Source organism: Thunnus thynnus, chromosome 15, assembly GCF_963924715.1.
Source record: "Thunnus thynnus chromosome 15, fThuThy2.1, whole genome shotgun sequence".
In the NCBI taxonomy this organism is placed as follows: Eukaryota; Metazoa; Chordata; class Actinopteri; order Scombriformes; family Scombridae; genus Thunnus; species Thunnus thynnus.
In genome coordinates this window covers 17,617,382-17,643,209 of record NC_089531.1, presented here as the reverse complement: position 1 = coordinate 17,643,209, position 25,828 = coordinate 17,617,382, and the positions used below count along the sequence as shown (strand labels likewise).

General features: G+C 40.5%; 1 protein-coding gene across 1 annotated transcript in view; it reads left to right on the top strand.

Annotated features, from left to right (window-relative positions):
• The first annotated feature begins 5,273 nt into the window (after positions 1 to 5,273).
• The window catches only part of LOC137199046 (uncharacterized), a 51,354-nt gene continuing 30,799 nt past the window's right edge, over positions 5,274 to 25,828 (top strand). Inside the window, exons 1-12 of the mRNA XM_067613135.1 lie at positions 5,274 to 5,420; positions 5,506 to 5,578; positions 21,500 to 21,568; positions 22,115 to 22,139; positions 22,304 to 22,321; positions 23,216 to 23,281; positions 23,485 to 23,621; positions 23,709 to 23,825; positions 24,161 to 24,218; positions 24,311 to 24,358; positions 25,310 to 25,378; positions 25,549 to 25,688. Coding sequence (XP_067469236.1) covers positions 5,552 to 5,578; positions 21,500 to 21,568; positions 22,115 to 22,139; positions 22,304 to 22,321; positions 23,216 to 23,281; positions 23,485 to 23,621; positions 23,709 to 23,825; positions 24,161 to 24,218; positions 24,311 to 24,358; positions 25,310 to 25,378; positions 25,549 to 25,688 — 774 coding nt within the window. The 5' untranslated portion in view covers positions 5,274 to 5,420; positions 5,506 to 5,551. The remainder of the gene's footprint in view (positions 5,421 to 5,505; positions 5,579 to 21,499; positions 21,569 to 22,114; positions 22,140 to 22,303; positions 22,322 to 23,215; positions 23,282 to 23,484; positions 23,622 to 23,708; positions 23,826 to 24,160; positions 24,219 to 24,310; positions 24,359 to 25,309; positions 25,379 to 25,548; positions 25,689 to 25,828) is intronic.

Sequence of the window (25,828 nt, the reverse complement as noted above, 5' to 3'; positions counted from 1 at the left end):
GTCTGAAGTCCATCATTCCTTCAAGAGGTGAAGGTCAGTCAATCTGGAAAACTTCAAGAACTATGAAAGTTTCTTAAGTGCAGTTGCAAAAACCATCAAATGATGAGTCATCAATAATGGAACTGGCTCTCATGAAGACCACCCAAGGAAAGGAAGACCAAGAGTGACCTCTGCTGCAGTGGATAAGTTTAATAGAGTTAGCAGCCTCAGAAATCACCAATTAATACCTCAGATTAGAGCCCACATCAATGCTTCCGAGAGTTCAAGTAGCAGACACATCTCAACATCAACTGTTTCAGAGGAGACTGTGTGAATCCAGCCTTCATGGTCAAATTGCTGCAAAGAAACCACTACTGAGGGAGACCAATAAGAAGAAGAGAATTGCTTGAGCCAAGAAACTCAAGGAATGGACATTAGACCAGTGGTCTGATGAGTCCAAATTTGAGATTTTTGGTTCCAACTGTCTGTGAGACACGAAAAGGTGAATAGATGGTATCAGCATGTGTGGTTGTGATGATGTAGGATGCTTTACTGGTGACACTGTTGGCAATTTACTCAGAATTCAAGGCACACTTAACCAGCATGGCTACCACAATACTTTGCAGTGACACGCCATCCCATCTGGTTTGCACTTAGTGGTCCCATCATTTGTTTTTCAACAGGACAGTAACCCAAAACACACCTCCAGGCTCTGTAAGGGCTATTTGACCAAGAAGGAGAGATGTTGGAGTGCTACATTAGATGACCTTGCCTCCACGATCACCCAAACTAAACCCAACTGAGATGGTTTTGGATGAGTTGGACCGCAGAGTGAAGGAAAAGCAGCCAGCAGGGGCTCAGCATATGTGGTAACTCCTTCAAGACTGTTGGAAAAAGCTTTTGTAATCACCAGCTGTTGTTGAATCACTCTAATTCAGGCCTATTTAGTCAGGAATGCCTGACAGCTGGATTACAACGAAAATGTGTGGGTGCAAATAGGTGTTGGAGGTTTGAAAGTGCCACAAGATGACCCTTTCACAGGCTATCTCTGAAGGAGGCCCACTCTGTCAGCTGAAGGCACTCGCCCAGTTTTATAGGGTGGCTTCATGCCCTGACCCTAACATTTTTTACAAATTCAACACATATAGTAAACCTTTCAATCAGAATATGCTTATTATAGATTCTGTACTGAACTTACACCTCTATTACAGGTGCAGGTTTCAATCAACAGATCTAAAACTGTCCAAAACTGTCAATTAATAAACACTGCATGATTATCCTTATCCTTATCCATGATCAGTTTTCAACACGAGCCAGGAACTTTGGTTGGAGTGTATAAAAATACAAACCAGTTTTATTTGGTTTTTACAAAAATGAGTATTACAAAATATAAAAAGTAAAATATAAAAACTTGTGGGTATGTACTGTAATGTAATGTAGTGTAATGTAATGTAATGTAGAAAAGAAGAAAAACTCTCTAGGACTTCAAGAAGTCAAAAAAGCCTTAGAGGAAAAAAGACAAAAAGGCCAACTGGCGAAAGGACCCCCGAACACCACCAAAAAATACCCTGAGGCTGTCCTGGTTTTCCCTTTTATTTCAAAATATCTCTTGCTTCTTACATTCCAACACTTATATGTGGTCATCTGCCAGGTTACTGTTTGCTGGCATTACACAAAATAATGATACTTCTTTGTTTGTCACTCACAACACAATTCGTGGAAATCTGGTAGTTAAGATACTTCTACATTTTTAACAATTGAGGATAAGAATATAGGCATGTTAGCAAGGTACAGGAAACCACAGCCTCTTCTAGGGCCTCAGGCTCTCTACCGGTGTTTGTTTATTTGCACAGTGACGGTTTGTGCCTTGTCCATGCCTTGTACAGTTATAGTTCAGCACAAACTGTATAAGACATGTTTCCATGTGTTAATTATATCAATTTGTCATCAATTTTGTCAGACGTAGGTTTGAGTGGAGTTTGTCTCGGCCACTTATGGTGGAGCTTTTAACAGTTTGACACTTTTGTGTTTACTACATGATTCCATATGTGTTACTTTATAGTTTTGATGTCTTCAGTACTGTTGTACAACGTAGAGAATAATAAAAATAAAGCCCTTGAATGAGTAGCTGTGTCCAAACTTTTGACTGGTACTGTATATTTGAACTACTTGGCTTTCCATACACACACAACATCATTCAACATATTTCTGACCATCATGCTTCCTGCAGCATGACACCAAATCCAGGGAACAAATGGAACAGTGGCTTTCAGGGGAGCCCTATTTTCCGGTGTGCTACTAACCATGTCACATGCACACACATACATGGACATGTGCAGTCAATTGAAGGGTTACCACAAAAAACATTCTACTGTTACTATATACACACAGTCAATAACATTTCACTTCACACAGAGAAAATCTAGCCATGCAGGTACCACAAGGAGACAAAAACATGTCACTGTTGCAGTGTTTTTATATCACTTGAGCAACAACAACAAAAAAACTCAACACAGGGAATCAACCAATGGTTGTACATCTAAACAGACCAGACTTAGGTTACATCACATGATAACATCAGAACACCTGTTGGTCTTACACGAAACATAGGCTAGCAAGACAACAGCCGCACTCTACACAGTGTAGAGTGTCAGAGCAGCACCAAGAACAAGGAGGTGTTATTTAACGCACTGTCTGTAAGAGGCCTTTTCTGTCTCTGTTGACTACAGCCAATGTTTGGATCTATTATCTGGTGACAGATCTCTGACTTTCTTAATGAGGGATGGCTCCGCACTATGTGTTGAAAGCTCTGGACTTATCAGTTGAAGAACTGCTATCAGACATCTTTGTATGATGACATGTTTTCGACACTGTCAATTTGACATGCAGTTGCTGTGTTCAACCATTATTAATTACAACTGCTGCTAATCGTTCATGTTCAGGGTTTTCCAGAGAACAGTATACTTCTGTCTCAATGAACTGAACGACAAGAGGATCTTTGTTTTAGTCACTATTGTAAAGATGGCCTTTTTGATCTTTTTCCACATTAGCTTCTTATGATATCATCCTTATGTATATTTTTGAATATTATAATGTATGCATGTGCCACAAAACCAATTAAATGCTTTTAAAAAATATATGCATGATGTGTGCAGATATTTGATAGGACAATTGTAGGAAGACCTCCCCTTTAACCCTGAGTACTAAAGGACATTTATTCTTTGGGGAGAGGAGTTAGAAGCCAGGCTTTGAGTTTCCAGCAGAGCTCTTTGGTGGATTTTTTGATATTTTTGCTTACTGTTTTTTGTACTTTTGTGCTGAATAAGTTAAAATAGATCATTTTTGATCTCCTGAAAGACAGAAACTTCTCATATTTTGAACTCCTAAACTTTACTCATCCAAGGCTTCTTCAACTACATTCTGTTAAGGCCTCTTGCATACTAACTATTCTCTAATGTGTTAGTAGTGCTGATTTGGATCTCTCAAGAGAAGGACCAGCGTTAAGAAGGGTTAACGTATCGGGGTAAAGCCTAGAAAGAGAGGTGTACCTGCCTGTGATGCTGGGGCTCTCTATCAGATTGTAACACACTTCTAGGAGGAGAAGAGACCTCTTTAACACATACTAATTTCACTGATAATAATAATTTACTGTGCTATTATAATTATTTTATTCAGTGATTGGAGACACTGGAAGATGGTACTTGTTCTTGCTCACCCCTGGTGCGCTACTACATTTGTGTACATAAATTCTTGACAAACCTGACAATAAACAAGCAGGCAGTGTAGTAACTCAAGCCTCACCAATAGGAACAGTACTTCACTGGTCTGTGACCTAGGCTCCTAAACAGTGCCCAGATTGACCATCAGAACCAGCTAACAACATGTTATTTTTTTTCTCACTGGGATTCTGCAAAGACCCACCCCTACTCTGCCTCTGATTGGCTCTAACCCTGATATTCAACAGGTTTACAATGAATCCAATGCTATATTTATCATGTTCAAAATGTGTAATGACATTATTACACTCAATTTTAATATTATAATTAGTTTTACACAATATATAATCTTTCATTCAAGTCCAAAAAGTAACTAATGTATACAAAGGTAAAATAAATGCATTAAAGATTCTGGTTCATCACTGCAAAAATTACATTTGTTTTCAATATCTAAAATTTTGGAGAAATATAGATTTGTTGGATACATAGTGTGTAATATTTTGAGGTGTACCTCTTTAATCTTATTGGTAATACAGAATGTAAATGATAAAAGCCTCTGTCAATCAGTAAAAATGTCCCAAAAAGCTTTTCCTCTGGGTACACACACACACACACACACACACACACACACACACACACACACACACACACACACACACACACACACACCTACTGCATAGTGAAACATCCTGGAGGCAACGTAACAATTCACTACCTCACTGCTTGAACGTAGTGACGTAAACGCACGGTAGCTATTTGTCCCATGGATGTATAATAAAAGCTGGATAGGGCGCCGCTGCTCAGCCTTGCAGCCAATTTTCCCCAGTGGCCAGTATTGCAGCGAAAAATCCCCCTGCGGTCCAAAAGGGATTTTCCCAATAGACCACCATTGTAAAAGAGACGCCTGTGAAACTGCTGCAAACAGCGTTAAATATGACTCTTTCTGTTATGAACTTTTGATCCATGGAGATTTTATGTTTGTAAAACTTTCCTCGAGCCGAGAAAAGCGATTTAAAAATCCGTGACTTCATCACAATGTAAAGTCTATGGGTCGAGCGGGAGCTCGCGGGCGGGGCCAGCGGGGGAAACACTGTGGCGCACATTCAGCATGGATGTATTAGGAGAAGAGAGGTTCTATAAATCCATGATACATCCATGATATTCAGTGGACCGCACAACGCGGAAGCAAACCCGGAAGCTTGAAACTTTTTTTTGGCGTATGCGCCAGGGCACCAGGTGAGCAATTCCTATAGGACTGAATGTGCGCCATCATCCATGTCATGCACTGATGACCACAGCAGGAATAGACACAGCGTTGTGTTTATTATAGTGGAGACAGATGTTGGGGGACTAGAATGTAATGAGCCAATAAACACAACATTGACATATTTTTGCTAGCCTATTATTATTTATTTCAGGAACCTCAATATGCAGAAAATCAAAATCTATTACCTGTTACACAAAAATCGACGACTTTTTTTTTTTAGAGCTCCCCCTAAATTTCTCAAAGTGGCTTTCAGTTGCTTTTGATACTTGTAATTTGAACCCTGCTGACCTGCAGCATGACCCCTAATGTGAGGTGAGCTTTGAAGGAGGAGGAGTCACTCATGTCATCTCCCGCTTAGAAAACTACAACAGCTGCAGCGGACCTGATTTACCTCACTTGTTTGAAGACTGTCACGGAAACTTTCAGTTGGAGTCCCGCCCGGGCGTTGTCGTACGAGGGTATTTTTCGTCTCTCCAACCTTATTGCATGAGGCGATGTTGTTGCAAGTGTCAACTTCTTTAAGTCCATTTCCTCTCTGGGTAGAAGGGTTTGTTTTCTGCATGGTGCTGCGGCAGTGACTTCAGAAGCAATGGAGCACATCGGCTTAGCCTGTCAGGTGGGTGGAAATGCGCTCGCCATATTTATTTACTTAAATAAAAAATTGTAGAGCAGTGGTTCTTTGAGTGGGGTCTGGGGACCCCCAGGGGTCCTTGAGGGGGTTCCAGAGGGGGTTCCAGAGGGTCCCCATCAAAAAGGGAAATGGTTTATTTTCACTATAATTTCATCCATAAGTAAAACAATAACAGAGTGTTTGACTTTTGGTCATGGTTTTCATACACTTCCTGTAATAAAACATCTGAAGGCAAAAATCTTCATCAAATGGGGGTCCGTGGTCTAGTTTGTGTCAGTTTAAGTAGGGGTCCTTGACGTGAAAAAGTTTGAGAACCACTGTTGTTGCAATGGAGCAAATAAATCCCCGCTGAGCATTTGCTCAATTGCTCAGGACCCTATGACCTCTAAAACAGTGGTTCTCAAACTTTTTCACGTTCAAACACAATGACACAAATTAGACCACAGACCCTCATTTGATAAGATATTTACTTTCAGATGTTTTATGACAGAAAGGGTATGAAACCCATGAACAAAATAGTCAAACAGTCTTTCATTGTGTTAGGTATGGATGGAATTATAGTGGAAATAAATTATTATTTATTTTATTATTTTATTTATTTATTAATTATTATAATTATTTTTGCTGTGGACCCCATTGAATACCCTCAAGGATCCCACATGCATCCTTATTATTCAGTCAGGATGCATTTGGGGAGCAAAGTTATGGTTTTGCTACCTCACTTTTTGTCTCTTAAAATGTATCATACAGTCGCTGCAATCAGATGATTGTACTTAAGCAATGATACTATTTTCAGCAACTGACAAAAACAAGTAACGAAAACATCACACATTTGTGGATCTCCTTTGAGTTATTTTAGTCACACCGTCACAAATCGATCAGAGGAGAGTGATAGCTCAGTAAGAGGCAGGCAGGGCGGAGCTTTTCCTGTTTGATTTAACAGTCTGAAGTGGAAAGTCACTTATTCAGACTTCCACAGACCACTTTGCTTTAGTTTAAGTTTTAGTCAGACTTAAGATGGAATAATTTGTAAATATGAGGATGCATCGCTGCGTGTAATGATCTCTCCTTTTATCCAGCCGCTCTGCACTGTGCTTTCATTATCAGTCGTAAGTTAACTCCAGTAGGGGGTTCTTGCAGTAAGGTCTAGTCCTCGACTAAATTAAGTCTTGAGGAGCAAAAGTCACTTGAGTTGTACATTAAAATAGTCCTTGATTTGAGATAATGTAGGCTAAAAATAATCTGCTGTTGAAGTTATGATAATTAATTCCTGTATAACATTACAACTACATCAGCTAGTGGTGATATTGAGAATAGCTCCCTGTTTGTCCTTGTTTGACCTTTTTGAAGATGGCCTAGTAGCCTGCAACCTACTACCGTTTTAGGCTACGTAATGTTTTTATAAATATAATTTAAAATATGAAATAGCCATTCTTTTAATAATCACTTCCTGTCATGATCGACCTAATTATATACTGTTCGTGATGCATTCTTGTTTTTCATAGCACTCTCAATCTAACTAATCTACACTAGTGCAGGTGGCTGTTTCTTGACTGTTGAATATCAATCGAGAAACTGGATGTTAAAACTGAGAACAGGAGTCAGTGAATTAGTGGCAATGTTTATAGACTAGTCAGACATGGGGTCTATTCCAGAAAGCAGGTTTAACAAATTCTGAGTATAAACCTGAACCCTGAGATGGGGAAACTCTGATTTTGGTTCCAGAACAGCTGATCAGAGTCAGGTCAATCAACTCTGAGTATGTTTATTCTGAGTTAAGCATGTGTGTGGTGAATGGGGAAAAAAAACACTATCAATGGAGCTCTGATAATATGAGTCACCATGGCGACAGGTGAATAAAAGGCAGAGTCTCCATTTTAATCCAGTGGACGTAGAGATATTAATGCATGTGTATGCAGATGGTGCACATTTATCTTAAAAAAAAAAGAACCTGAGTCAGACCAGGAAAAGTATCAATAAGTTTCATAAAGTTTCACTCGGTATTGTCCATTAATTCAGCATTTACCAGACTTACTTTTAAATATATGTGTTTAGCTTTAATCTGAAGGGGCCAAAACACAGGAGGAAGCAACTGAGATGAAAAATATAGTCGAAGATTTAAAAAATATATAGATCAAAGACACAGAGACATGACTGTAACCTCTCAGTCTGATCCAATAATCTTTGATGATTTTGCATTTTAAAAGGCGTCAAGGTTAAAACACAGTAGATTTTAAAGTTTTAGACATCTATTTGTATCTTGGCTCAGTCTTGCTCACTCAGAAATATTAACATATGATCTCCAATATTATAGGAATTATGTTCCATCGGTGAGACCAATCACATTGTTAAAAGCTCCACTATAAATGGCCAAGTGCCCTGAACTGACAGACTGGACCTCCTCTAGAGAGAGCCTGTTAAAGGGTCATCTTGGAGTACTTTCAAACCTCCAGCACCTGTTTGCATCCGCACATTTTCGTAGTAATCTAGCTGTCATGCATTCCTGACTAAATAGGCCTGAATTAGAGTGATTCAATGACAGCTGGTGATAATAGAAGCCAAGCTGAATATTGCTCCCCTACGCGGGCTAAGGTGGTCTCGTGTGCAGATTTTGGGAACTTGTTTGACACCTAGGTCAGAGGTAAAAGACAGGCGTCTGCCGGTGCCTTATCCACACTGGCAGGGGGTATCGGTTATACAAGGCAGACACCATTACAACCTCATGAGTGATACAAATAATTATCAATTGATCCTACATGTCTAAAGCTTCATACCAATTTTCTAAATTTAAAGTGAGATTATTCATCATGTGCTATAAATGTTTCAGTGCAGGAGCTGCTCTGACAGACTGACAGCTGTCTTGTGTGCACAGAGTCACAGTGTTATAACAGAAGGACATGCTGAGGTTTTATTCTGAGCTGAGGGAGACTCGACACTGTGTAATATTTGAATGTGAGGGCAAAAATCAGTATTCAAAGAAATGACTGTATTGGGGTTTCAAACCAGGCCATATTAAAGATGTTCACATCAAACGCTGAGACCAGAGAGATGAGCAGACAACCTACGGGAGTTTATTTCATTACACACGAACATACAGAACTCAGAAAATCATCAATGCAGCCCTCCTTCAACTTCATTCCCACACCTATTTATACCAAAAGCGTACGTGACATCCTGCCTATGTTTTTGGCACTTTCGTAAGAATAATGATCACTTGGACTGTGACCAATAGGTGTAGATGTCTCTGCACCATTTGGACATTTCTTAATTTCTGCTGTGTTTGTGTGGTGTACTTTGCTCCCCCTTTCCTAATATTTCCAGGTGTCTCCTGTTTATCTGGAGACCTAATGCTTTTTGGACGGGTCAATGATCGGCGTAGGTCAAGCCGATCTGGTAAAAGTTCTGTTTCCCAGAGATTGTAACCAGATCTTTCGAAAACAACTCCTTTTTTAAAGGAGATCGTTTTCACCTATTCATTGGTGTTGTGCAACCCTTAGTGTTTTGTGTATTACTTTCCCACATGCTCATCATATTTTCGCTTCTACAACTGATGTGCATAAAAGCAGTTACTTAGATAGTCCTTGAGTAACTGATGGATAAATTATCAATAGACTGAGGTTGGTTGAAGTCAAGCATCTCTTTAATTCAAACAGAACATATGTTGCAGACACGGAGAGTCCGCAGAGTCTCCGTGGAGAATTCTGACAAGACAAAGGAAAGTCACTAGTATATATTGACGGCCTTGATGCCCTTGGGAGGCACCTTTTAGTTGTTTACAGATTCCTTCTAACAGACCTAGACAAAGCTTTACAGAGCTCTCCCTTCCACATGATGACCATGATGTCCATATGACTATCATAGTGTTCCCCTCAAGGCCCTGCCGCCAAATATATACATACATATGACCATACCTACTTAACTAATACATGGATTTTTCTATCATTTCCCCCCTGTTTATACTTTGTGAAACAAATGAATAAAATCAAAAACATAGAAAAATGTATAGTGAGGACTAAATGTGTAATTGATTAGGATATTCGTAATACAGGACAAAGCAAATCAACATCAAAATCATCATAAACGAGCATGGTTAAAGAGTCGATTCAAAAAGTGATTACATGGTTACATGATTAAATACTACAATCATAATGAAATCAACTAACAGTAGCTATCTCTAAGTTAGTAATTAATTACTAATTATTAATAATGATAAAAAATTATGACATTTTCGATTATGCCATCATAATTGACAGAAATGATTAAAATACATCACAGTTGTAAGTTACGTTTCCATCAGAATCATCAGTCAAAGCCATAGCTACAGACTTCTTTATCAGCATACCATGGACCGGTTACAAACCAGGACCTGCCAAATTTTGAATCATGATCAACAGCATCACGCAATGAGGTCAGATTAGCAACTGCCTGCTGAAATGGTTCCTCCCTCGTCATCATTAGCAGGAATATATGTGCGGCATGAGGCACCTACGAGTGCACACACACCTCCAGTGGCTGCAGTGAGCTGATCCAACACAATGCGGTTCTGAAGGACAACTGCCCTAAGGCCTTGCAACTCCTCTGGTTCAGCCCGCCACATAGCCAGCGTGGTGTTTACAAAGAGATGGGAAAAGTGACAGCATGACTTTTTCACCCATGGACCACAACTTATGGTCTTCTGGAACATTAGAGCCCCAGACAGGATCATGCGGCTGACTTAAATCTCTCCTCATACGCTGCTCACCCGGAAGTTCACCAGAGTGGGGCATAGCTGAAACAACCAAGGAGTGATCAGTCGGCTCTACAGCCACACAGCGACCCACCCAGCCCGGAGGAAGTTGAGCATACATGTAGGACCCACAGAGAAACATTACATCAGTCTGTGGATATGTCCCAAGGACATCTGGCAATATCATCAATATCAATATACATCCAGGATTTTGATTCTGACATGCAGTAAACGCTAATTAATGGATAGACTTCGATACAAACTGAATGAACGAGGAAGTGAAACTCTGAGGGGAGAGACAGAGAGACACTCAGGGTTTGTCGAAGAAAACCTGCCAGTGAGCAGGTTACGTTCACAGAGTCAGTTTTTTAAAATCTTGACAACTATTTGATTGCTAAATTAGCTTTGTTTGTAGTTAGGAGAGACAAGCTGATGCCAGACTTTGTGAGAGTTCTGTCTCCTTATTATTGATCAGTGCTAGTCAGTGCTACATATGAATGGGTGAAGAAGAAAAAAACACCTGAAGTTTGTTAGTCAGGTATTGAAGAGCTTCAATGCTCCTTGACATAGTCTGTACAAGTCTCTACAACTCCACTGCAGGATGAAATATCATTCTTCCAAAAACACATCCTCTCATTTGGGGTTTTGATGATGGTGGTAATGTCAGTGCAAAATCTCCCATTGGTTTTAACTGGTTTTGAGGTCTGGTGACTACTAAGGCCGTAGCATTGGGTGTTGATTACCTCATTCTATGATGCAGTACAACTGCAGGAAAGCATCTGCATTCATTATGTTTCTCCATTCCTTTATTCAGGGTTTTTCCTGTTTATTTGTCACCTGTCTGTAATAAACCTGATAGGTAATGTCAAACAAAGCTTGAATTGACGGTTAATGCGTGCAAGAGAGAGACCAAGTTATACTGCGCAAGAGAGGTTGAATTGGCGTTTAATGCGCGAGAGACTGAGACCCCGTTTACACTTGGTTTTAAAATGCGTCTTGGGTGATCGGATTACAAGTGGACAGCGCTAAATACAAGTGTAAACGACCACCAAGACACATTGTGATCCGGTCACTCAAACCACTTGCCGAGGTGGTCTGTGACGCATTTGACCACATGTTTTGTAGTGTGAACGCTAATGCGTCCTGATGCATCCCCTGCAAGGACGTAACAGGAAAATACATCATCAATGCAGGACGTGGCGGTTGTTTTGGTAAAAGCGCGCCAGTGGTTGAAAAAATGGAGAGAAGTGCAGATGTACATGGTTGAAGTACAAGTGAAACCAGATGTCTAATCTCCATCTGGGTAGAAAATTCAGTCCAAAGAAAACTAGACAACTCCTTTCGTAACTGGGGCGTTTAAGAGGATATTGCTAAGAAGATGGAAGAAAATGGCTACAGCCGTAGCTGGCAGTGATGCCAGCGTAAAGGCCTTTACACACTGGATGCGATTTTTTTCGTGCGATTAATTCGCACGTCAATATATTTTTTCGAACTGTTTGTGTCATGAGTACTGTTGAGGCCAACTTTCAGCCAACCTCCCCGAGTTGGTTGATGCGAGAAGAACGAGACCACAATCGAGTAATGTCCTTGTAGCAGCTGGATTTATTTATCGAAGATATTCGGAGAACACTCTACAGAGAAAATCTGCATTTGGCCAAGCGCCCTGTGTTCTGAGATTTGTCTTTGTGCCAGAGCATTTTATACCTTGTCTTTACCCCCTTTCTGGGTGTATCTCTTGTTTGGACCCCAGTTGGCTTGTTGTCTATCCTCTCAAAAAAAGGAGTTGTTTTCTTCCTTCCCCAATTCACCACCCACGCTTGAGGTTATGTTTGTCTCCCTCATTCTGGTCTGAACTGGTTTTCTATACCTCTTTTTAATTCTAATCCCTAACCACATCCTTCTATAGACATGCTTATGCGCCAGATACTCAGAACACAGTGTACTTTTGACTTCTATTTATTGTTGCATAACTCATCCTGTTTAAAGCGACAGTGGCAAGCAAAGCACGCGACCTTTTGATATCACACATAGCAATTGAATAAGGCATATGATGCATAATTGATTATCATATGGTTAATCTAGTATTGTAATTAATATGGCAGTGTGTGCTTCCCATCACCTCTCACAGTACTTTCACACAGAATGCGAATATTATGAAGCGAAAAAGCGACGTGATTTTTTTTCGGAATGAGGTCGATTTTTCTGAGTTTTCACACAGCGAATAAAAGCATCAACCAATCACAAAGCGTAATCTGCACAGACAGCTGTTTCTGGTGACGGCCCACGTGGGGTGTTGAGTATCCTGCTGTATGTGTTTTGAACTTATTTACCGTATCTACATTGATTGATCAGCTCCCAGTCTGTCTGTGAGCACTGCAGGCAGACAGGTAGGTTCACTTGCTACAGTGGGCGGAGAAATAAAGCCAATGAATCAATATATTGATGTATCATGTATCATATACATCATCACCATGTATTTATAAATACAAACACTATGGATTTATTCCCATGGAGCCGACATGCAAACTGTTTTGGTTCAGTAACTCCCTGCAGTCAGTCAGCCTGGTGAAGGCAGTTTGTCCTCTCAGCTTCCCAGGAGCTGCAGCTGACAGGCAGCTGCTTCTGTGGACATGAGATGCTGAACGCAGGTCAGAGATCATCATCATCATCACTGGAGGATGATGTCAAGACCACAGGCAACATCACCTCCAGTGATGATGATCTTGTCCTTCTTCTCCTCACTCGACAAAAGAAGAGGAGAGCGTTATATCCGTTCAGTCCACACCGGCTCCGACCTGTGTTCAGTGTCTCTGTCCACAGAAGCAGCCGCTGGACAAACTGCTTTCACCAGGCAGACTGACAGCAGAATGAGCTGTCGCAAATTCTTTCACAAATTCGTGTTTCTGTGTTTCTGTCGCAAATTAGTATCACTGCCAGTGTGAATAGTTTTGATGTGAACTATTCGCAGGTGATTATTTCGCAATTTCGTGTTGTTTATTCGCGTCGCTGTGTATGTGCAAAGGCCTTAAGATCAAACATTTGAAGCGAGCATACCGCAAAGCCAAAGACAACAATAGCAAGTCTGGAAGGGATCGAATAACTTGCTTATTTTACGAGTGACGAGTGCTCAAGATCATTATAAATGCATGTTTGCACACAGTCTCTTCACCACCTTCACCTCTTCACAGGTTTTTAATTTCAATTAAATACTGCTGCAAATCATTGCATTGTGTCATGTGAACTAGAATGAGTAGAGAGAGACACTTCACGGCTAAGGTGTAGCTGTTTCACCCACAAGAACTAAACGGTCCGTCAACCTCTCTTGTGCTCAATAATAGCTCAGTTTCTGTTAAAAGAATTTCTTCGTAATGACCATTAAACAATAGAGACCGGAGCCGAAGTATCAAAATTTAACAGAATTTATTTCTTGTACTAGAAGGAGCATTTCGCAGTGCAACACACAGGATGAGGTTACAAAGAAAAAGGCTCTCCGAGGAGCGCCTACAACAGGGTTTTATACACCTTAAGTGGGCGTTACAGTTCTTTTCTTAATCTATCAAATACAGACTCATAGATAACGTTGTTTCCTCTCGCAATTTTCGCTCTGCTTTTGTCCGCTCTGGCACCTCATACTCCTGCTGCTGCTGCTGGTCTCAGACCACGGATGTATTATAAGAGCTGGATATCAGATACCATTCAGTCGTATAAGAATTACTAGCCTGGTGCCTACGCTAGAAAAGATACTGACACAGACATTGAAATGAGGGCAGAAATATAAGATCATGAACTGAGTTGGCACTGTGAGTTCAGATGTTAACAGGCAGTGTAATATTGGCTTTTGATGAGGACATGTTGAAAAAGTATGAATACTTTGGGATATTGGTTAAACAACTATACAGCAGTCTTCATGGAGACTATAAATTCAGTAGAAAGTAGCTCCAAGGAAAACTGTTCTGAGGATTATTCAGTCACCAGAACATCTTTCTGGAAAATGATGGTGCTGTTGAATTGAAAGAAAAATGTAACTCATAAATGTTGTAACTACCACAAGCAAAAATTTAATTCACACAAAGCCAGAACTGTCTGCATGGCTAGATACCACTAGAGGTTAGTGACAAAATTAACGTTTAAACCGTTTGCCAGCAATGACGGATAACTGACCAGCGTCACTCAGCTGACCTGAGTGCGAGGCTGCCAGTGTTTAGAGGGAACTTGTATATAAACAAATGTAAGTGAGCAATTGACAGCACAATTTGAACTAGGTGAAGAATGCCACAGTATCTGTGCACCAAATGCCCCAGAGAACAAATTAATTTCACAAAGTATCAACTGTTAAACACTAAAAATTCCAGCCTGCTGTTAGTGCACTTATTGGCCTGCCATCAACATTGTAACTGAGGGCAAGAGGGGGAAGAAATAACTAAGATTGAGATCATCTTTCAAAGGCAGAATAACAAAATGCAATTATTATTTGGTGCATTTTCCTTACAGGGTACTCCAGCAATTTAGTATTGCACTTCTGTAAAGTGTTGAGGTAGCCTTTCAGCCAACCTCCCCGAGTTGGTTGATGCGAGAAGAACGAAACCACAGTCGAGTAATGTCTTTGTAGCAGCTGAATTTATTTATCGAAGATCTTCAGAGAACACTTCACAGAAAAACCTGCATCTGGCAAAGCACCCTGTGTTCTGAGCTTTTGTCTACGTGCCAGAGCATTTTATACCTTGTTTTCACCCCCTTTTTGGGTGTATCTCTTGTTTGGACCCCAATTGGCTCTTTGTCTATCATTTCTCCGAAAAGGAGAACGGAGGAACACGGTAGCGCTAAATCTATTACAGAACAATTCCTCTACCTGCTCCACTGGCCAATTTGAGCAGATCACTCTTGCCTTGGGCCAGATGCACCAAAATGAATGCCTTGCTGAGACTATCCTTGGGGGGAGCTCTCTGCTTCTATTTGACCCAATTAGGAACCCAGTTACTTCTGCGTCGCAAAAGATCGTGACAATATTTAGCATTAGACTTCCCAACTTCTTTGCACCGTTTGACCTGATCCAATCGATATGCTCCAGGGACTTCTCCACTTGATATAGGGTTAAGAAAGGGCATGCCTGAATGATGATAGTACTGATAAATCAAATGAAGATGTAAAGGTGTTGGGGGGGGGGGGGGGGGAGGGGATGTCTCTGGCCGTTTCAAACTCTTCCTGGTAGTTTGTTAGGGTTAGGGCTCTTTCTCTCACTCGTCTCGTTACGAGCTGCATATAGTTCTTCTTCCTGTCGTTGGTTGGATGGTGCGTGATCTCTCCTCTTCGGGACATAGGGGTAGACTGCCCTACGTCCCCAAGGAGCTTTCCAGGGGATTATTTTGCTCCTTTCTGGGAAAGCTCGGTCTCAGGACCAGCCGGTCCTGAGCTCTGGTTCAACAGGTCCCCCTGGACCTGTCTCGGCGACCTCCTGGGCTCCTCTGCTGCTGTGCACTGGCTCCAATGGAACCAGGTGTCTCCTTTACCCTGCAAGCGGACCGCGTGGGATGTCCTCTCTGTAACTCGATATGAGCCAGTCCACGTTGGCTCCGGCCACTTCCGCTTGATGACTCTCAACCGAACCCAGTCGGCTGTGGGCACCACCTCTGCTCTCTCTTGGCCCTGATCCTTCTGGAGGGCCTGGGCGGAGTATTCTGAAAGCAAAGCTTGGAGATCATTAAAGTAGGTCCTGGTGGGTATTATGTTCTCAGTTTCTGCTACTCCTATCATTCTTTCCCCAGGACCTTGAAACATCCTACCGGTCTGTAGCTTGAATGTTGTGTGCCCCGTACCCTGGTTAACTGATGCTCTGATGGACATTAAGGCTAGTGGCAGGGCATCAACCCAGTTGAGTTTTGTCTGATCACATATTTTTGCCAACCGTGTTTTCACAGTCTGATTCATTCGCTCTACCTCTCCCTGAGAGGTCCCAGCAGTCTTTCTACCTTTTGTAGGTCTTGGTTTTTGAAGTGGGTCCCATTATCGGATCTTATCTTTTCGGGGAACCCGTGTCTTGGTATGTACTGATTGATCAAGAATTTCACTACTGATTGGCTGTCCTCTCTTTTCGTGGGAATTGCCTCTGGCCAACCTGTATAAGCGTCCACACACATGAGTACATACCGATAGCCTTTGTGCGTTTCAATCATGTCTGTATAGTCGATAACGATCTCTTTACCTGCCTGAGTAATCAGAGGGTACCTTCCTGCTTCTGGTTTAATGGTGGTTCTGGGGTTGCGTCTGCTACACACTTCGCATGTCTGTATCATTTCTTTTGCCATTTCTTTCATAAATGGGTGCCACCAATGTTTCAGATTTCTCATTATCTGAGCTAGTCCTACATGACCTACCCCATGGGCTTCCTCTAGAACGGTGCTTCTCATACCGGGGGGCAGAATTAACCTTCCGTCAGTGTTTCTCCATACCCCATCTTTCTCTATCACCCCCCTCGCTTCCCACATAATTTTCTCTTGTGGCGAGGCTTGTTTCTGCATCTTGGAGACGTTTTCTAGACTCATGTCTAACCTTTCCTCGTCTTCTGTTCTTACTAACATTGCCCTGTCAGTATATCCAGCGGCCTCTTTTGCAGCCCTGTCTGCTGCTGCATTTCCTCGTGCTACCTGGCTTCTACTGGTGTCATGGCCTTTGCACTTGATCACCGCCACCTGAGATGGTAACATTAAGGCTTCCGCTAATTCTTTCATCTCCTCTTCATGCTTTATTGGTTTGTTGGTGGCTGTCAGGAACCCTGCTCTCAGCCACTGTCCCAGTTCTACATGCACGGCTCCTGTTGCATATGCTGAATCAGTATAAATATTTACAATTTCTCCCTCTCCTGCTTTCAGAGCTTCGATTAGCACCCTAATTTCTGCTCTTTGTGCTGATTGTTGTCCTTGTAGCCTCCCTGCTGCTCTCACCTGAAACACCCCTTCCTGCTCCTCCACTACGGCGTATGCTGCTTTGAGTCCCTCTTTTTCATCTCTGTAACAGCACCCATCTGTGTAGTAGTTTCTTCCCCCTTCTATGGCTTCTGCCTGCAGGTCTGTTCTAGGTTTAAGCTCTACCCAGACCCTCTCTGTACACCTGTGTGGTTCTCCAGTCCCTATTCTGTCTGCCATATTGATGCCTTCATGTGTGTACGTAATGTTTGGAGCGCCGAGTATTTTGCTTAATTTTTGCTGGCGCAGCGATGTGAGGGTGAATGCTTGTGAATTGACGTAGGCTACTACGTCGTGTGTTGTCAGTACTTGTAAGCCATGTCCCATCACTATGTGAGCTGATGTGAATCAGTTTTGCCAACCCGGCCGCATATTGTGTGCATGTGGGATGTCTTTGTTCCATGTTATCTAGCATGACACTGGCGTACATTAATACCTGTCTAAAGTTAGGGGACTAACAAGAGACAAATTCAGAAAAACAATGATTAAAATTGAAGCTGAAGAGGCCGAGATGTCCTTACTTTTAGTTTCTGGTTTGGGTCAAGCTCCAGAAGCTGGATCCAACAATTCCCAAAATGCAATGTAGTACTAGAATAACCTTTTAATGACATTTATGGGCAATTTTCAAACAAAGAAAGCTCCCACCACAGCCATAAAAGAAATGATACTGTTTTCACAGGCTCAGTATTATCCCCCATGAAGAGTAAACCGCATATCTTGGTTAAAATTGTTGGAGTCCCTCCTATTATTATTTGTCCTTTTGTTCTTGTTAGTGTTTTGATATTTGCATTATTTCTGGATTTAGAGCCCATTTTTCTTTTGGTTACTATGTGTTGGATTTCTGTTATTACTCTGGCGTTGTCTGGTGCCATTGAGAGCATCTTGATGTTTCACGTTGCTGCGTGGTACAACAGACGGTCTGCTGCCAACAGGACGGCTTTACGACAGAAGTGAAGACTCTCCAAAGCATCGCCAGTGTCAGCCTACGAACCGTGACGGTCATCTGCACTGAATGATCTCAGAGGAGGGCCGACAACATCATGAAGGATCCAACCAACCACACTCATCAAAGAGCATCAACGCCAGGTTCAAGAACAGTTACCACTCTCAAGCAGTCGGCTCCAGCCTCGACCCCATGATGACTCTTACAGCAGCTACTGGACAACTTCTTGTCTCTAGCACTACTACACCCTTCAAGCACATGCATCAGCATTTTGTGTGCTTGTCAGTATCTCTGCCATAAATTGACATTTGTATCCAGTTTTTAGGCCATATTTTACGCTACTGGCTGTTTTACCCATATGTTTTTATCACAATTATCTGTTATGCAGGTATATATCTTTAAGCTTGTATGTGTATACATATGCCTGTCTTTGTGAAGCACTTTGATGCAAAACCTGTTTGCTTTTAAAGTGCTATATAAACAAAACAAACTTGAAACTTTGTTTTTGAGACACTTTTGCTTTATGGACAGTTTACTGCTGATTTTATGCACATCAACCTTGTGAGCACAGAACTTGATGTTGTGTGTTTAATATTGTTTGTGTTCTTTGTTTTGATTACACTGTCACATGGTTACGTTTTAGTTTTCCTTTGTACAGCTGCATCTTGAATGTTGATCTTTTCTTCAGGGTGAGACCACTGATGCTGAGACCGTCCAGCTTCTGGTGGGAAGGTGGAGGAGCGTTGTAGTGCAGTTAAGGACAATTGTCTTGGAAAAGCTTATGAACAGTAGAACAAATGCACAGGAGCAGCATCTGTAGAGTGAGCAAACCATTTGCATTGGAGAGCACCTCTGTACAATGAGCCTCCTTTATTTGATAGATAGGCAAAGCATTGCATGAGACTCGTTAATGATTTTCTTGTGACAGCAGACTAACACTGGATGGATATAGTATATGCAGTCAAGTTGAGAGGTGTGTGGCTGGACACGCAGAGCTGGCTAAAACGCTCAAATTTAAACTTAATATTGATGACAGGAAATGTACAGATATGGAAAAGTATGATAACTGTAGTGATTCATATCTGAAAAAACACCATTTTCTCCCACACAAGGAGGAGAACAAGTTGCACATTTGACAAAGATGATGATGATGATGATTGGTTTACTTGTGACTATAAAAAAGGGACAAAATTAATTGATTGACTTAAAAATTAATGAAGGAAGACAGGGAATGAAAAGATGGATACAAGAGTCACTTAAATTTCCTTTTATTGCATTTTTTGGAGATAATTATAGTCTTACACTCACTGGATGAACCAGAATTGATCAGTTTCCAGTTCAGATCGTCTGTTACTGCTCTGTATCACAAAGTAACTTCCTAACTTTGAGAACTTACTTTACTATTCAAATAAAAAAGGAAAACATGTCATACAACTCCTCTCCAGCACACAAAGCTTTATTCACCAAACTTGTCTTGTACGGTGTTCTGGAGAATAATTGTGTGACATGTTTTAAAGTAACGCCATTAATTTTGAAGAATTAAATGCAGTCTCAGGCACTGTGTGAAGATGATTTCTGGCGTTGGATGTGAACAGCCTCCTTGATCTTAAGTCATTCACTGACTCTTAGTTGAGCTTTTGAACTCTGTCAATGGAGTGATGTGATTCTTTGTGTTCAGGCAGGGGACTGCTTTATTCAGCAAGACAGTTGTTCTTGTGTCACAGAGTGCAAGGTGAAAAAATACTTATTTCAGGTTTTTAAGGAGATGCAGTGCAGATCAAACTGCAACAGTCAATGCAAAATAAGAGACTGGGAAAACCAAATGTTTTGTCTCCCCCTCATGTGATGTGCCTACGGTCTTCACTGGGCTGCGAGCCCTGCTTTTCTGCCCTGCTCAACAGGATTAAAAGAGGTGGGGCATGGGTCCCCTATTTCACTGACGTCTACTATTAAATGAAGACCTGAAACAAGGAATTATCCACCATGCACTGTAAGTGCTGGTAACCTCTCCGGGGTGGAAGGCTCTCAACTGCGTGCAAAAAACACATGGGCCAAGAAGAACGTTACAGGAAGCCACAGGAAAAGACCAAAACAGACTTTTTCACACATGCTTTGCTGCTGTGTAATGCAAGTCATGTGAAAGAACCCAGAAGGTTTAATGTTCCAAGAAAGTTGGTAACTTGGTGTCTTTTACAGTTGAAAGTAATAAGGTTTCAAAGAACCATTGTGGAAGGATGTGAAAAACAATATATGCATTGCTTTCCCATTTATCCTGCCGTACACTATACCTATGCTTGCTGGGAAAATATAGTGTTGTATATGACTGTTTAGTTGCAAAGAGGGGAATTATGTGGAATTGAAATAAAATATAATTTCATTTCAATTAACCAAAAAGCATCATTATCATGCTTGTAACTCTGTGTAAGGTCAGTAAAGGTGCAATTATAATGGAAAACATATGGAAATGAAATTCACTTCATTACAATGTAATGAAAAAGGCTGCACTGTGTAACTAATAGAAAAGTAAAGGGTGCCACAAAATCTGGAAGAAGGTTGATGAAGTTCATGAAAGACAGGATGTTCAGAATCTGTTAACATATTGTACAATCTACAAGTACGTGACAGGATGCAAGCTGTCAAGTTTGAGCAAATGACATGATTAGAGGTCTGTATTTGGGAGAGATAGCTCACAAAACAGTAAGATAATGGGACGCAGGATTAAGGGTTACATTGAACCTGACGCCACACCTGGCAGACAGGTCAAATAGAGGAAGAGTGAGGGGAGGTCTGGTCACCTACATGGGATGGTCTTATGACAGTATGAACAATGAAGGCTGTGAGAACTCACTCACTCTTAAGACCAGCTCAGTTTATTTTATTTTCTACTAAGACCTACCAGTGGACTGGAAACCAGCCCGACTCCTGATTCTTCTTTATTTAAGGTGACAGTTCTGTCGGCGTTAGCAAGTCAGCACTTAGTAAAGATTAGATGTGGTAAGAGAAAATCTTCCACATTTCCTAGATCCTAAATCACCTGCTATGCTGTTTATGCCAACGACAGTATAGAAACAGAAGTGTAATGTAGAGCTTTACCAGTGGGGGTTCTGTGTCATATAATACCAAAAACACAACTATACCCATTTGGAGTGAGCATGAACAAGATTTGTAGAAGGATATTGTCCAAATCCTGGCACATGTAAACAGCAAACAAATGTCCCTTATCTGACTCTCTTTCTGAGTGCCTGATGTACTTTTTCCCCCTTTTTTTCTTGTTGCAGGTCTGCCTCGTGAAGTTTAAATGTTTTTTTGATTTGAAAAAACATGTGCGCTCAAAGGAACATCATAAGGTGGGCATTAAACTTGATGTAGACTCAACCTGGTTATGCTCAGTTTATTTTAGTCAGCACAAAATTCTGAACCATTTAACAGCTTAGATAAAAACAAAGGTTTTTCCTATTAGCCACTTTATACCCTTGAATTAGTGATGACATACTCATGGGGACTTTTTGAGTTTCCATTTCACATAAATTGCATGTCTTTGAACTGTTGGGAAAACCAGAGTGCATGAAGCAAACCATGTGAACAAATGTAGAACATGCAAACTCCCCATAGAATGGGTTTTTTTGTGATGTTATAACCACCTGATGGCAAAATACACTCACTGGTGCATTAGTGGCTACTTCAAAAAGTTTTTTAAAAATTTGTCTTATAAGCAGTATTAGAAGTTAGCTGGATAACTGTTTGAATTAAAGCTACATGGAAGCCCTGGACCAGGGAAGTGGAAAGACCGTACTGTTGTTCAGTTAACTGTAGTCCTGCATCATGAGGTTTCTGTTGCTGTGTTTGCCTCGGCTTTAATAAACCGCTCTGTATGTTTTCTTCTTTACCTGCAGAAAATGGAAGAAGTCTTTCAGAAAGGTAATTCTTATTTTTCCTCCTTCCTTTCCCTATACATTTAATTTCTTTTTTTTCTGCATGAGTAAATACTAATAGTCAGACTTTATGTCCACTTCATTAATCTTTGTTTTGTTCTTGTTAAACATATAGACTTGTAACATCTTGCATTTTTTACCTCTTTGTAGATAAGTTCACGGGTCCTGGTAAGCATGCTTCTTCTCATACCTTTTTGTTAGTGTTCAAGGTTGCCTGTGGAGTTTTCTGTTTACATTCAGTGTTACCCAAACACATTGTGTGTACCCTTCAGACCTAAGAGACGTGTTGAATATATTTTACTATTTACTAGACAGGTACTATCTGTAATTAGTACCTGTCTGTAATTACCTGTATCTGTAATTAGTACCATCTGTACCTGATGCCAACCTACTTTTCAAGACGATCCAATGATTATGTTGTGGCAGAAAGAGGTGGATGAAAGAGGAATCAGATGGTTGAGACACAGGTGTCAGATGGGGAATCTCTTTATTCATGACAAACCTACAAACAACGTAGTCAGAGATATCTTCCAACGTTACAGAATGTGACATGCCTTTTTATACTGAAGACAGGCTGTGTGTGTGTATGTGTTCATGTTGCGTGATAGGTTTCATCCTGTTTACCAGACTTTTTGACTATCCCAAATTCTAAAGAAGAATGGGACATTTCTCAATTTCACTTATCTTGGACTTTGACCAAATGTGAGTGGGTGTCTCTGCACTGTGTGTGTGCGCGTGTGTGTGTGGAACTTCGCCATTCCAGATGTCTCCTGTTTTGGTTTGGTGGGCTGACATGTTTGGCATCGGTACAGGTCACAGTGACCTGGCTCTCATCCCCCTACATTTACTTGGTACTATCTGTAATTTTTCCTTTACAGATAGTAGAACTGAAATGGTTCAAACCGATAACTAAACTAAATTTCAGTGTCATTGTCATACTGCCAATGTCTATTATTCTACCTGTCAATTTGAAGTGTAATATTTAAGTAACGCTGGATGTCCTGAGAAGCGCAACTGTAATCATTTTTTATTTCACTTTATTTCACTATGTTTTCTCTACAGCCTCCATTCCCTACATTATTTTTATGGATAAACTGGCCAAATGTGACATCAAACAACCCATTATAGGTTAGTAAAGTATCTTTAAGTGCACATGACAAATCTTGAAATCTATACTGAAACAGGATTGTCCACCTTGTGATGAACTTATTGTATCGTGTCATTCTCATTACAACAAATGTAAAGATAAACCAGTGAGACGATGTACAATGCTGCTGCAGATATGAAAGATTCATCATGTTTGGTGTAATTTTTTCTATATTTTCTCCTAGGCTTGTCTCTGCTGACTCTGTGCTTCAGTCCACGGTCGTCGACCTATTTTTACCTGTGCCATGTCTGTGAGGAAAAGTGTTCATCAGACAATATAGTATGCCACCTCAACTCTGGTGACCATGGCGTCAACTACTTTGTGAGTGCCTGACATCATTAAAAATGAGCCCATGTTTAAAATTTGGAAGCACAATTTATATGTGTTTTTCTAAAAAATTTATTTTAGAACTACACAGACCCTAATGTGCTGAGTTTCAGCTGGATGCCCAGCATGGATATGAGAGTCATTCTAAGGCCTCACATCACACAGGAACCAAAGCACAGAGGGCCTGAACACCTACAGGTTTGTACCTTATGTAAATATATATTGAAATTAAAGTAATTTTTTTAGGGATACATTTTAGAAGTTGTACCAGGTTAGAGTTTTAAAGGTGTGGTGTGTTCTCCTATGGTAACTGATCTGCACATAATGCTCATGTTTTTTAGTTTATGTCTTCATATAGCAGCAAAACTGAGTGTGTGCTTTAACTTTGGAGAAACCCTTACATGGTCATGCTATCCTTTATGGTTACTGTCAGATAAAGAGACTGTGGTCCAATATTTGTGTTTGTGGGGTGGTAGTATTTTTAAACAATAGGCGAAGTTATTTGTTTACATTGTTTTTTTGTCTCTTTGCAGTTGTTGGATTTGCCTGATGAGCTGTTAAAAAAGTGTGAAACAAGCACCTATTCTGAAGGTAAATAATCCTGAAGATTTTGCTGCATAATATTTGCTTATACTTTATAAAATTGTATGTTAATGAAAGTGATCTGATACTTCTCCCCACAGTGATGCTCTCTTTCAGTGAAAATGAAAAGCTTCTCAAGCTGTTCGAAGGTGTGTGCACTTTTTTTCCCTCAAGATTAGTCTCAGGATTAGGGCTTAAAAAGTTGCAGAGTTCAATAAACAGTTCAATCTACCCCCTTCTCCAAAGTCAAACATTATTTTGACCCCTTGATGTAATCACTATTTGTATGAATCACTCTAACCAGCTAATATATGTATGCTTAAATTCAAAGAAACCACAGTCAAGAAAACAATCTGACCACAAGGTCCATTGAGTTCTGGAGCTTTTAGCTATATCATGGTTATGATCCATGTTTGCTAAAAACCTCAGCTTTTATGCCAACATGGATGAGAAGTCTAAAAGTATTCAGAAAAAATGTTAATTTGAACATCTGCTATTCAATGACAACTGAGAAAATGTCATCTGCTGATGAAAATCATATGAAATGATCGAAAGCTCCACAACGGCTACTAAATGCACCTTGTGGTCAGATTGATTTCTCAGTCTCTATCTGCATTCATATTGTGGTAGAAATAAAACTTTCGGAGACGAAGTCTTCAGAGGAATCAACAATATGGCAGAGTTATTCTAAGCAGAGCAACTGAAAAGTGACTGACAGTATAGCATCATATATACAATAGATGAGAATACATCTCTTGACCCTTCCCATCAATTTTATTGGTCCTTTGTGTTGTTACAGTGCCTCTGCATCTTATTATTGGTCATAGCCAAGTTTGGATAGTGGCTACGCGAGCAGCCACTATTTAATTATGTTTGACAGGGTGTTAATGACCTGGGAAGGCTCAGGTTCTCCTTTGGCAATACAAGTAGTTACACAATATTTAATTCATACAAGGGCTATGTGAGATTTAAAAGACATGAATAAGGCAATAGTGTATAAGAATATATATGTATGGTTATATGAATTTCCACCACAATATCATACATTCACTCTCCTCCTTCAGTCCACACTCCTTCACTTGTGCCTTATTTTTTTCTAGCTGTCAAGCCAAAGAAGATGATGATACAAACATACCACAAATTGGGCAACAGGAAGCATCCACTTCTCGGTCAGTAAATCACATGACACCTTATACAACAAAATGACATTTCTTATAGTTTGAATTAAAGCAATACAGATTTTTGGATGCAAAATTCTGCTGGTAATGACTTTTTTTTTACGACATCATTGGCCTTCTTCAGTTTTCTTTTTGTACTAAAATTTTTTCCCCTGTTGTAGGCCTGCAGCACCTTATTGAATGCATTTGTGTTGGACAGACTGAGAGGAGACACTTCCTCTGCACACTCTGCAACCTAACTTTAGCTGCCCACATGATCATCAAACATGTCCTGAGCTTCGATCACATCTTTTGTTACTTTGTAAGTAGCTATGACACTATTGAGAATATTAATAAAAACAGATATTGCCACACAATCTTGAAGAGGTCTAATGAGGCAAAATAAGCAAAAAATCTGTTGTGGTTGAGAGACAAATGTAATGAAAATGCCAAATTATATAC